Source organism: Tiliqua scincoides, chromosome 6 (genome assembly GCF_035046505.1).
Source record: "Tiliqua scincoides isolate rTilSci1 chromosome 6, rTilSci1.hap2, whole genome shotgun sequence".
NCBI classification, from domain to species: domain Eukaryota; kingdom Metazoa; phylum Chordata; class Lepidosauria; order Squamata; family Scincidae; genus Tiliqua; species Tiliqua scincoides.
In genome coordinates, this window is record NC_089826.1 from 3,018,438 (window position 1) to 3,030,844 (window position 12,407).

A 12,407-nucleotide genomic window follows, 5' to 3' on the forward strand; every position below is an offset into this window, starting at 1 on the left:
CCTGTGGCAAGGAGTTCCACAAACCGACCACACGCTGAGTATAGAAATATTTTCTTTTGTCTGTCCTAACCCTCCCAACACTCAGTTTTAGTGGATGTCCCCTGGTTCTGGTGTTATGTGAGAGTGTAAAGAGCATCTCCCTATCCACTCTGTCCATCCCCTGCATAATTTTGTATGTCTCAATCATGTCCCCCCTCAGGCGCCTCTTTTCTAGGCTGAAGAGGCCCAAACGCCGTAGCCTTTCCTCATAAGGAAGGTGCCCCAGCCCAGTAATCATCTTAGTCGCTATGTGCCATGTGAAGCACTGCACAGCACAGACACAGGTGAACTTCCTCAGTGACAACTAGACTTTGGGCTTCACTAAGTCAAAAGGCAACCATAGCGGATGTCAAAGAGGTTTGTCAAACAGGCTTGTTCTTAATATAATCCAACAGCGTTCATCCCCTGTGTGTCACCTTTGATGAGTTGCATGCTGTCTGCATACTTCTCCCTAGAAGAACTAGAATGTTTAGTTGATCAAGCAAGTGAGATCAATGAAAAACCTTCTCAATAAAAATGTGTCCAGGAGGGATCAGGCAGCAGGTATCTTGAAACACAGAACAATTTTTAAAACAATTCTTCCAAAAACTGCACAGGGCAGGGACCATTTCTAGAAGAGGCAGTTCCTTTTCCTCATTCTATGCAGCTGAATTTTCTGAAGATAAGAAAGCTTTCCTTTTACACCTAATCTAGACTTCAACATGTATGTAAAATTAGGGGATTCTCTCTCAGTGCACACTTGCTTTTACTTATACTGAATCTGCCTGGTTATCACGCATTCACACAGCTTGGGAAAAACTTTTTAAAATAAATTTCTTCCAGGTTTGCTTGGCATTTTGTGATTTTTATTAATTTGGTGTCATCCACAAGCTTCTCTACTTCACTGCCCACCCTAACCAGAACTTTTACAAATGTCCCAAGACAGATCCACTGAGGTAGAGTATGAGAGGGCTCTACCTGCTAATCTCCATCATTGTGAAAAATATAGATTGATACCGTCTCCTTTCTGTTTTTTTAACAAGTTATCGAGTCAAAAGATAACTCACTCCTTTAATCTATGACTGCTAACTTTATTTAGGTGTGAAGGATGACATGGGTAACAACATTCTTTTTGGATTCCAACTTTGAATGCATCATCTATATCTACATTATTTATTTATAAATAAATATATAAATTTTACATGCACACACACAGAGAATTCAAAAACACTAAACAAAGCAAACACTAAACAAAGCAAGACCATTCCTTTGCAGAAGCTAAGCCAATTCTTCCTCAGCAAAGCTTTTCTTAGGTTTACCTGACAATCATTTTTTAAATAAAATAATCTGCTATTCTAGCAATTTACCTGAGACAGTCTGACAGGTCAGTTTGGATTTCCTACCTCAACTAATCTTCTCAAACCAAGGGCCCAATACACCAGGAATTTCTGTCTTTTTACTGAAAAGGGTGGGAGCTGCTCAAGAGCGCAAGACAGACTGATGATATAACGCCACTTCACACATTCAACAGTGTCAATAGAGCCAATGAATTGAGACATTTATGGGCCAGCCAAATTGTATCAGATCTTTAGAAGAAATCTCAACAATTTTACATACATACAAAGTTTTGAGGGAATGCATCTGGCAATAACATACATTTTACCACCAAATCTTCCCACATCTGACAACTACAAAGCAGTCATCAAATATACAAAGCTCAACATCAAATATATCCCTCATCAATATAAGCCAGCAGAAAGAAAATGTGCAGCCTACCTGAGGGAGGGCAGTCCTCCATGATTTTTTGTTGTTGGGGTGCTGTGGCCATTTCCCATGGAAGACATTGGGCAACGGAGCCAGCCCACACGCATCGGAGTCCAGGGCCCGCCCGCAAACAGGAGGTTTCATTGTTGTATGTTTCACAGCTTCCCAGAGTGTACTTTACAATGTCACTTAAGAGCAGGCTATTGAAGCCTCCGAATACATACATAGTGCTGACAAAGGGGGGGAAATGAACACATCCGTGGTTTGCGGTTTATGGCAAGGTGTGCAGCATAAATCACTTGGAACAGACTTATCTATGTACTGAGCACAGATGAACAATGTAAGACGTTTTCCAAAGACTCCTCACAAACAAACGCTTGGCCCACTTCCAGTCAAAGTACTCCCACCCTAAGTTCCCTCCTTGCAAAGCATCCATTCCCGGCCATTCAATGTTAACAATAGACCAGAACACCTGGTAATCTACCCATCTTGTAGGGTGCCCTGCCAGAGCCTCAACAATCCTGCCACATTTTTCTGCCGGCAAAAAAACAAGTAGGGATCACCAAGTCCCTGGCAGGCCACCATGCATGCCAGCTTGTTGCAGATGCCTTGGTGGGTCACAAGGCATGGCTTACAATAGATATTTGCACAGATCTCATTGCTTCCACATAACACACCTTGGGATTGCCCCTCCCACACTGGCAAGGAGCTTGCTGTCCCTTGTGTTTGACTACATGGGAAGGACAATATCAATTACGGAATGCTCCCCTTCCTCTGACCGAGAACAGCTCTTTCCCCAGGTCTTCTCACCCCCCACACTATTATTCCCTGATCTTTATGTACAAAGACCACCCATAAACCAATTCCCATAGGCTTCCATTTCTCCAGCCTGAACACTAAGATATGAAAACCTAGCTGTGGTATGCAAAAGTAGATTTTTTAAAAAAATCAATATGTGAATAGAAGCATGATTCACAGAGCCCTGCTCTATCTACCAAGGGTCTTATCCTAGACCTGCTTCCCATAGTGACTAATCAGATGCCTTAGAGAAGCCCATAAGCAGGAATGAAAATAGCACTCTCCAACTGTTTCCCATCCTCAGTGGTCTTATTGCTTCTGAAACTGGAGGTTCCATTTAGCGATCATGCCTAACAGCAAGTGGTGAGCCACTATTCCCCCATGAATTTGTCTCATCCCCTTTCAAAGCCATTTAAGCCATCATTGCATTCCACTGTAGCAAATTTCATACAGGAATTACAGGTCCGCATTCTGAACGCAGAATTCACACTTCCTTGATTCCCTGCACAAGGAGCAGTGTTTACAACCTTGGTGGGCAATACCTGAACAGAAAGGGTTTTAAAGGCAGCCTTTTTGTCTAAAAGGGTGAAAACTGTTTCCATTGAGTTTTTAAAATAAAATTTTGTGGCTGTACAGATTAAATGAAAGATGGCTGAAGAGCAGTGCAGTGCAGTAGAGACAAGGAAGAGTTCAAGAAGGGGCCAACAATACCATGCAGGAACAGTGAGTGGCTTTCTCCAAAGAGAGGAAGATTTAAGACAGACACTCTTAGAAAGGCGATAAAACCATGTTGTTATGATAGGAGGTACATTAGTTAGCGAATGGGGTGGAAAAAAACTGAGCTGGAAACTGTTGTTCAAAGCAACGATGAAGGCAAAGCACAATGAACTGAACAGTCATGTTTCAGGACTAGTAAAAGTCAATTTTCACAATTAACTCATGGACCTTGTTACCAAGAGAAGATAATTTTAAAAAAAACAGACCTAAGCAGTAAAGTACAACTTTTACCCAGTCTTTTTACCACCCAAGGTGGCTTACAATATAAAAGGAACACAGAAGTACAATAAAAAAAACTTAAAACTTAAAACTATTAAAATAGACCCCAAAAGTTCACCAATTAAAATCAGATTCATTAAAAAAAGTGCCAGTCCAATATGTCAGCAGTTAAAAGCCTGTTAGAATAACAAAAAGTCTTAAAGCCCGGCCTAAAGGTTTCCAGAGAGGAAGAAGTTAATAATTCCAGGGGAAGGGAATTCCACAGATATGGAGCCACCACCAAGAAGGCCCTATTTCTAGCAACCACCGCCCCTCACCTCTGCTGATGGCAGCATAGTCAGAAGGGCGCCCTCTGATGACAAGAGAGTGCTGGTAGGATTATACAGAAGGAGGCAGCCCTTCAAATACCATGGGCCCAAACCATATAAGGTTTTAATTGTCAAAATTAACACTTTGAATTGGGACAGAAACAAACCAGCAGCCAGTGGCCCGAAGAGCCACGAACCAACAAGCCCCAGCAACCACACGGGCTGCCACATTCACTAATGGACTAATTGCTGTTTCTGGACCATCTTCAGAGGCAGCCCCATGTAGAGCATGTTGCAGTAGTCTAATTTGGATGTCACTAGGGCATGGGTCCCCGTGGCCACGTCTGACCGACCCAGCTATGGTCACAGCTGGCGACTCAACGAAAGCTGAGCAAAGGCTCCCCTAGTCACAACTGCCACTTGGGAATCCAGGAGCAGATGCGGGTCCAAGAGAACCCCCAAGTATACGTTGATATAGAGCGCAATACCAGTCTTTCGAGACTGAAGGTTGCCAACTCACTTTCAAAATAAATTTTATTTTCCTCCATAAGAAGTTAAGTTTGCCACATTTTAAGCAGCCCTCATGCATTAATGGTGTTCCTATTTGTACTCACAAAAGTAGTACAGGTATGCATCCACTTAACAGTGGGAATATATTCTGCAAACCCCGTCATTATGAGCATTCATCCTTGTCCGGACAACCTCAAAGCCAACTGGGTAGTGCCCCAGAATGCCTTGCAGCAGCCAAGTAGTGCCCCAGAACACCTTGTGGAGCTGGAAGGAAGCAAGTTAGCAAAGGCATGAATAGAAAGTACACAACGCGCTGGTTAAGCTGGTTAAGCTGGTTAAGGAAGGAGGTAAGGAAGCTAGCCTGGCGAGTTTGGTGGGACCACCATCATACATGCTGTCAGTTGCTGGGTGGAAAGTTGCTACGTGGCACATACCTGCACTTGGCACCTGGACTGAAAGGAGCAATGCAGCATACAGGACAAGCTCTGTCATGTCAAGGACTTCCGAAATCCGTACACTGACTCATCTGTCCCACTGACGAGAAACAGACTGCAAGGCCAGGGACATGCTCCCCTCCTCCCTGCACCCTCCCTCCGCAACACAGAAAACATCTTCCCCTCTTACTTGTTGCTCAGCTCAGCAGAGTGTCCAAATCGGTTGACATCCCGGGAAAGATCAGGTTGAGGAAGCACAGACCAGCGATCACAAGCTAGAATTAAGCAAGTCAGAGAATGGTTTCTTCTAGCACCGAGTATTTCAGGTGGACGACGTTTTTGCATTATTCCAAAAGCAATTTAATAACGTAGGAACCACAATGACCATTCCAAAAAGCACAGACTTGTTATGGCATTTCAAAAGGCACAACCCAAACTACCTCAGGTGACCGTACGCAAGACCAGAGTACACATCACTGCAATAACTTGGGCCATTCTCTTCACAAACGTGTATGCAAACCAGCAAAATCCACTCTATCATAGAAAGTACCTTTTGCACAAAACTGGGCAAGGAACAAGCCTGACCTCTGCAAAACATGTCCTTAGACTAGATGGTGTCATAAAATCCAGACGTTTATTTTTTTATCCAATTGCACATCAAGAACACCTGATACCCTACACTGATGTCCTTAAGGGATACAATTCCCTTGCCTTCCAATTCCCTGGACCAGGGTGCTCACATCTAGTTAGAGGAGTTCCTGCTTCCCTTGTAACAAAGACAAGAATGGAACAAGCACCCTGCCTAATGCAGAATATTTTGTCTTTTTTCTTCTGTTGTCCTAATATTTAGAGACAACGCTACACATCTGCTTTCCTGGTTTCTAATAGTTTTTCCCTCACTATGAAGAAACTCAAGAAAAGTCTCTAGTTAAGTTTTACTGTAGAAGATACTCTGTGTGCTATATTACTGTAATACAGACTATATTACTGTGTGTATTAATTAACAGATGTCACTAGAAAACAGGATAACATATTTTCTTCAGTGAGAAACAGGCACCTGTGGACAAGATGTGCTGTGCTGGGTCATAGGCATCAATAGACTGATGCTCCAGCTTGGACTCTGTGGGCTACTTGAACTGCTACCATAAGAAGATCCCAGCAGGATCAGGCCAAAGATCCACCTAATACAGCTTCCTGTATCTCACAGTGCCCCACCAGATGCCTCAGGGAGTACACAAAACAACAAAGAAATCTGCATCCTGGTGCCTTCCCCTGCATCTGGCATCCTGAGGTAGCCTAGTGGTTGCTTATAGTCATCATGGTTTGTGACCTGTGATGGATCTTTCCTCCAGAAATCGGTTCAATTCCCTTTTAAAGGCATCTAGGTCAGACGCCATCACCACATCCTGTGGCAAGGAGTTCCACAGACCAATTACATGCTGGGTAAAGAAATATTTTCTTTTGTCTGTTCTAGCAACGGTTTTAATATTTTTTAAGTTCACTGCAAAAGTTTAATTTTTTGATGAACTGCTCACAGCTTTTTTAAGATAATAAGGAAGAGTTAGAGTTTTAATTTGTCCTCCTCCAATTCATCCGATAAACTGAGAGTTATGTGGGGCTAAGAAATATATTCCACTAGATTAGGGTAAATACTCAGAACATTTTTTTAGCTCTCTGTTTCCTTCTCCCTCTTCAACTGGGAATCAAGTACAGAAGGGAAAATCTCATGGCTTTGAAATTAACAAGAATTATTTCTTTCCTGACCTATGAATTAAGCCAACTGCAGATTCACAGCTCAGACAGCCACAAGAATTTATAGCTGTGTGTGTGCTGTAGAAAGAGATTTGTGTTCTTACAAAATGTACTCATTCTCAGGGAAATGGTTGCCATTTTTCAATACATACTAATAGAAAGAAGAATGTGCAGTCAACAACTCTGATTGCTTTAAACAGATACTTGGACGTTGAATCACATACGTAAAGCTAGAAAGGCAGGCTGAAATTCTCCCCCCAAAAAGGAAAAACAGAAATAACTGCTGCACGTGTAAATAACAATCATTCTTAGCCGTGGTCTGGTACTAAGATACCATATGGATTAATTCTTCTGTGTATAACGTGATCTTCATTCTGTTTAAATAGAATCCAAACCATGGATCTGTTGATTGCTGCCCTCTTCTGGCCATCAAAAGCCTGACTATTTCATTATCAATTCAATACACCCTTATAGAAGGGGAATGTCTCCTTCTGTAACGCTCTGGCATCAAAGAATGTAAGAAGAGCCTTGCTACACTATATGCCTGTAGGTCAGTTTTTGTTGCTTTAATTGTACTTCTAAAGGGAACTTACCTATATCATAAGCCATAAAGTCTGAAGAAAAACACTTAGCACCATGGCTCATAGATGTGTCGTTGTGTGTGTTTCCTCCAAACACCAGCATAGTTCCACTAATGATTACAGCAGAATGCAAATAGCGAGAAAACTTGCTGTCCTTAAGAATTGTCCTGCGGAAATATCATTTAAAAAAAAAACAGGATTGTGAAGTCACCACAATGAAGAGAGATAACTAAAATCAGTTAGGGTGAGGTCTGATCTAAGAATGGTTCCAAAGAAGATGAAACTGATCTTCCTTTTGTCTATTTCTCTATAATGTTCTCTCAAATGAATTGCCAGCACAAGCAATTCAGATAACCAGTGATATAAATCACGAGAAAATACGGTGCTTGACCACTCCCAGTGCTCTAGAAACCCACAGTTCAGTATATTATTGAGACAGGCCCCAAATGATTGGGAAGTAACGTAGGAGAGCATGCAAGTCCTGGGAGGTACCTTTATGATTGCAAACTTTTAAAATTATGTTCAAACACCTTATCCCAGAGAACAGCAGCTGTGGGACAGCTCCACAGTGTGTGACAGATGTGCTGTGTCTTGTGTTGGATAAGCTATAACCTGGAGGTCAAATGAAAAATGAGCCACTTTTTTTTTTTTTGCAACAACATTCAATTGTAAGGGTTAAATCTGACATGATTCCCTGTTCCAGGTCTCTCTTAAGTATGTGAGATCTGGAACCAATAAAGAATGCCAATATTTGTAAAGGAGAGATCCGAATTTTCAGAGAGATGCAAAAGAGATTAGGGAATACAAAATAAGGTGGGTCTCAGAAGGTGTGCCGCAGGAGCTTGGGAAAGGGCAATTTATTAGTAGTGCTTTGGGGGGTGCAGCATGGTGTGTCTTGTAAGAAAAAAACTGATGGCGTTTCCTGAAAATTTTAGCACCATGTCAGTGTGCCATCAGATGAAAAAGGTTTAAAATCACTGCTTTAGCTGCATCCCAGATCACAGCCTGGGTATAAAACCTGGAGTCTTCATAATCAGTAAGCTCAATGTCATCTGAGGACAAATTAAATAAATATTAAATCTCCATCTCAATGGCAAAAGGCACACAGACCAGATCACTGCTGCATGATCTAAGACAGATACAGTGTCTATTATATAGTCATAAGAATGTCCAACTAATGCTTCAGAAACTAGAAAGAAGTCCAGCTGAAACAGGTTCTTAAGAGAAAATCACCTAGCTTAGCCCAAACAGTAGGCTGCAAAGAGCAAAGGAATACTTTCTGATCAAGGAATACATCGTAAGACAGCAGAGGAAAACAAAAACGACAGATGAAAAGATCTTCTGATGAAAATAAGTCTCCATTAAGGACAGGAAGTACAAAAAAACAAAAAGAACCCTCAATCTGGCAGGTCCCCTGAAATCAAACCGAAATTATTACTAGAAGGACGCAACGTGGACAAGCTCACCATGTGACATTCACTGCATTTGCCGTCTTAGCCAGAAGTCACCTGTCAAATTTAAAAGTAGCAGCCATGTTTTGTTTGGTGTTATATCAAATTGAAATAAATACATCGGACAATCCAAAATCGATTTCAGTGCCAGCATTCTTTCTCTGGTCAGGAGACATGGTAGCACCAAAGGAGAAATTATAATAACTATACATACCACATGCGTGAATTCACTTCATACTTATATAAATCGTCTGTCAGTCTGTATTTGTTCGCACTGAACGCCTTGTAACCCCCGTGGGTATAGATGGACTTGGTGTTTGGATCGTACACACTGCTGTGACCATAGCCTCCCTGCACCAAAGCTCCACCCGTTTGTAAAATGCTCCATGCGTTTGTTGCTAAGAGAGGAAAAAAGGCAGATGTGAACGAACCATCTTTGACCTATGCATGGTCCATATTCTAACAGAAAAGTTTATCGTTCCTAAAGAGATCCCTCCTATTATCAAAAAAGGAATGACACTCTGCTCCACAAGCATTGCCGCTAAATGGTTCACCACCCACAAAACCAATCAACGTCTAGCAACAAATGTACGCATTTGAATTTAAGTAAATTTATATTACCGTAGATCAGTGGTTCTCACACATTTAGCACCAGGACCCACTTTTTAGAATGAGAATCTGTCAGGACCCACCAGAAGTGATGTCATGACTGGAAGTGACATCATCAAGCAGGGAAATTTGTAACAATCCTAGGCTGTGATCTTACCCACACTTACCCAGGAGTAAGTCCCACTGACTAACATTGTTAAAATATACATAGTAGTCTGTTAAAAGTACATGTCTGTAACATTCCCCCAAATGCAGTCACAGACCATGGGAGTATCAAAGCTAATATATGAAAAATTAAAGGACCCACCTGAAATGGGCTCGCAACCCACCTAGTGGGTCCTGACCCACAGTCTGAGAAACACTGCCGCAGATACTTGCCTATAAGGTGAGAAATTTTTACCAAAAAATCCAGCAAAGAACATCTCCTTGTCCTATCTGCGGGTCACTCAGGGGTCAGGGCAGTTCAGGGGTGTTGCAGCAGTCAGGAGAAGCCCAGAGGAGCAGCAGGCACAAGCTCACCCTGTACAATGTAGCTCCAGTTGGCCATGCTTCCTCTCCTGATGCAACTAGCCAGCACGTTACTTGGCAGGCAGGCAGGCTGGCTGCTGTTAGGTGTTAAAACCTGCCATCTACAAACTCAGTACAACTGCAGATTGTGAAAAAAAATTCCCCTCGCTTCCTCTCTCCTCCCTCCCGGCTGTTCCTTTACACAGAAAGGGGGAATAGTATACAGTACTGCATAAGCACCTTGCTGATATATTCAAAAACAGTGGTGAAGTTCAGATTCTTTCCCCTCTTTCAATCAGGTCTCTGGGCAATCAGGTTACAGGGAAAGTTGCAGCTCTTTTTCACAAGCACCTTTCCCTAACTTATCCAAGGGTCATAGAACATTTCATGATTTTTGGCTGAAAACCTTCCTCGACTTATCTGTGAGATTGACTTATTGGGGGGGGGGTCTGCGGTAGTCAAGAAAACAAATTCAAGGATTGTGTTGGAACATTATCAGGCCCTTTTTTAGTATGGATGTATTTTTTAAAAATTGTTACGACTCCAAAATGAGGGTGTCTGGGAGATCAAAAGACTACAAACAAAGCACAGACCACTACACAACATTTATTTATAGCCACGACACATCCTCGGTATCACCTAGCAGGACAAAGTTCCAAACAACACAGTCCTGGAACGAGCTAGAATCCCTAGCATGTATGCACTGCTGAAACAGAGACGCCTGCGTTGGCTCGGTCATGTCGTGAGAATGGATGATGGCCGAATTCCAAAGGATCTCCTCTATGGAGAACTTGTGCAAGGAAAGCGCCCTACAGGTAGACCACAGCTGCGATACAAGGACATCTGCAAGAGGGATCTGAAGGCCTTAGGAATGGACCTGATCAGATGGGAAACCTTGGCCTCTGAGCGTCCCGCTTGGAGGCCGGCTGTGCAGCATGGCCTCTCCCAGTTTGAAGAGGCACTTGCCCAACAGACTGAGGCAAAGAAGGAAGGCCCACAGCCAGGGAGACACACCAGGGACAGACTACATTTGCTCCCAGTGTGGAAGGGATTGTCTCTCCCGAATTAGCCTCTTCAGCCACACTAGACGCTGTTCCAGAACCACTTTCCAGAGCGCTATACCATAGTCTCCCGAGACTGAAGGATTCCAATGATGATCACTATATGCTGCATAGATGAGACACTGTCCCAAACCAGATGCTGTACAAACAACATGAGATCAATAAGACTAGGATTGGAAAGAAAGAGAGAACTGAAGCAATAACAAGAGCAGTAAAGCTCAAATAAGGAAGAGGCTGACAATGGAACATATACAAGGGAAGGCAATAATAGTACCAGAAGCCAAGGAAAAGAAAGAGAGTGAGCAGAAGGACATAAGAAGGTGGAGGTACTGACAGACAAGCATAGAAAAAGGGGGATAACCAACAAAAGCCAATATATTGGAGGCCCACATTAGATTCTGCTGGTATTGACAATATTGACTGGTATTGCCAACAGTCAGAACAAGATTGTGGAGGAAAGAGAGGCATCAGATTGAAGGGAATCTGTGTACAAAATAAAGGTTAGTTCCTCTTTGTATAAGAAATTCTTTTAATAGACTTATGGCAATACCCACCCAGATTATATTCCTGCACACTGCTGATGTAGCCGTAAAGAGGACAGTGCCCAAAAAAGACCAACATCACGGAGGTGCCATCGTCCAGTGTGACAATGTGGGCGGAGTGGCCAACCACAGCATATTGCTCCTTGGCCTTTGGGATCACATGAACCCAGGACTGGTTTGCAATATGGAATACCCACAGCTCATTGGTCACGTTCCCCGTTTCATCTATCTTGCCTCCATACATGTAGATTTTATTCTAGAGAAAAAAAGAGAATTGCATTTTTATAGTAAAATGCACTGAGTTAAAATGTGACCACACAAGAAAGCAAACTCAAAAGTGTTCAAGTAGCCTAGCATACAGACGTGCATATAGGTACCCAAAGATGTCGATGGCTGCCTTAACACAAAGATTTCTGGTATCTATCAGTACAACTCCAGAATTACCCACAGCCTTAATAAGTGATGCAGTTTCACCCTTGTTTCCATCATTTACTAGGAAAATGTATGCATTTATCTGGACAAGCTGAAAAATGCCTAGAATTATGAAAAAAATTATTCTGTTTATATTTTAATGCATGCTGTGATTTATTTAATGGCATTAACAATGTCAATTCTCACCACCACCTACAATTCTATTTCGGGGGGAGGGGGAGAGAGAGACACGGAGAGGAGGTATGTATGAAGGAGACAAAATACACCAACCAAAATCATATAGAGAATTGAAGCTCCTCTCTTACCCAGATGAGCGCTAATTGAGATATTCAACAGAAACAAAGCACGTTTATCCCATGCTGTGATGGACCCGCTGAGGATCAGGCTACAAAAATATTCAGGAACCACTAGAAGCTGCTAAAGTATCTCTACTGATCTCCTAAAGTTTTTCACTTTTAAATAGCTCCACCCCTCTCTCTATGGGGGATTACCCCTCTGACATCTGTATATATCCCACAAGAACTGCCTTTTAGCCTCCTTTCCTCTAAGTGAGAACCAAGCTGTGGGCCTCAGAAAGCCTCCAGGCCCAACCAGAGCTCTGCTCCGGTCAGGCTCGGAGACGGGGGGGGGGGGACCATTCGGCT

At 42.6% G+C, this 12,407-nt stretch overlaps 1 protein-coding gene across 2 annotated transcripts in view; it reads right to left on the bottom strand.

Annotated features, from left to right (window-relative positions):
* Positions 1–12,407, bottom strand: part of ATRN (attractin) — a 137,620-nt gene that overhangs the window by 65,187 nt on the left and 60,026 nt on the right. For both annotated transcript variants that reach the window (XM_066632160.1, XM_066632159.1), the window contains exons 8-12: positions 11,344–11,587; positions 8,827–9,010; positions 7,174–7,328; positions 5,019–5,103; positions 1,795–2,012 (exon numbers count right to left, since the gene is read on the bottom strand). In XM_066632160.1, the coding sequence (XP_066488257.1) occupies positions 1,795–2,012; positions 5,019–5,103; positions 7,174–7,328; positions 8,827–9,010; positions 11,344–11,587 (886 nt within the window). The remainder of the gene's footprint in view (positions 1–1,794; positions 2,013–5,018; positions 5,104–7,173; positions 7,329–8,826; positions 9,011–11,343; positions 11,588–12,407) is intronic.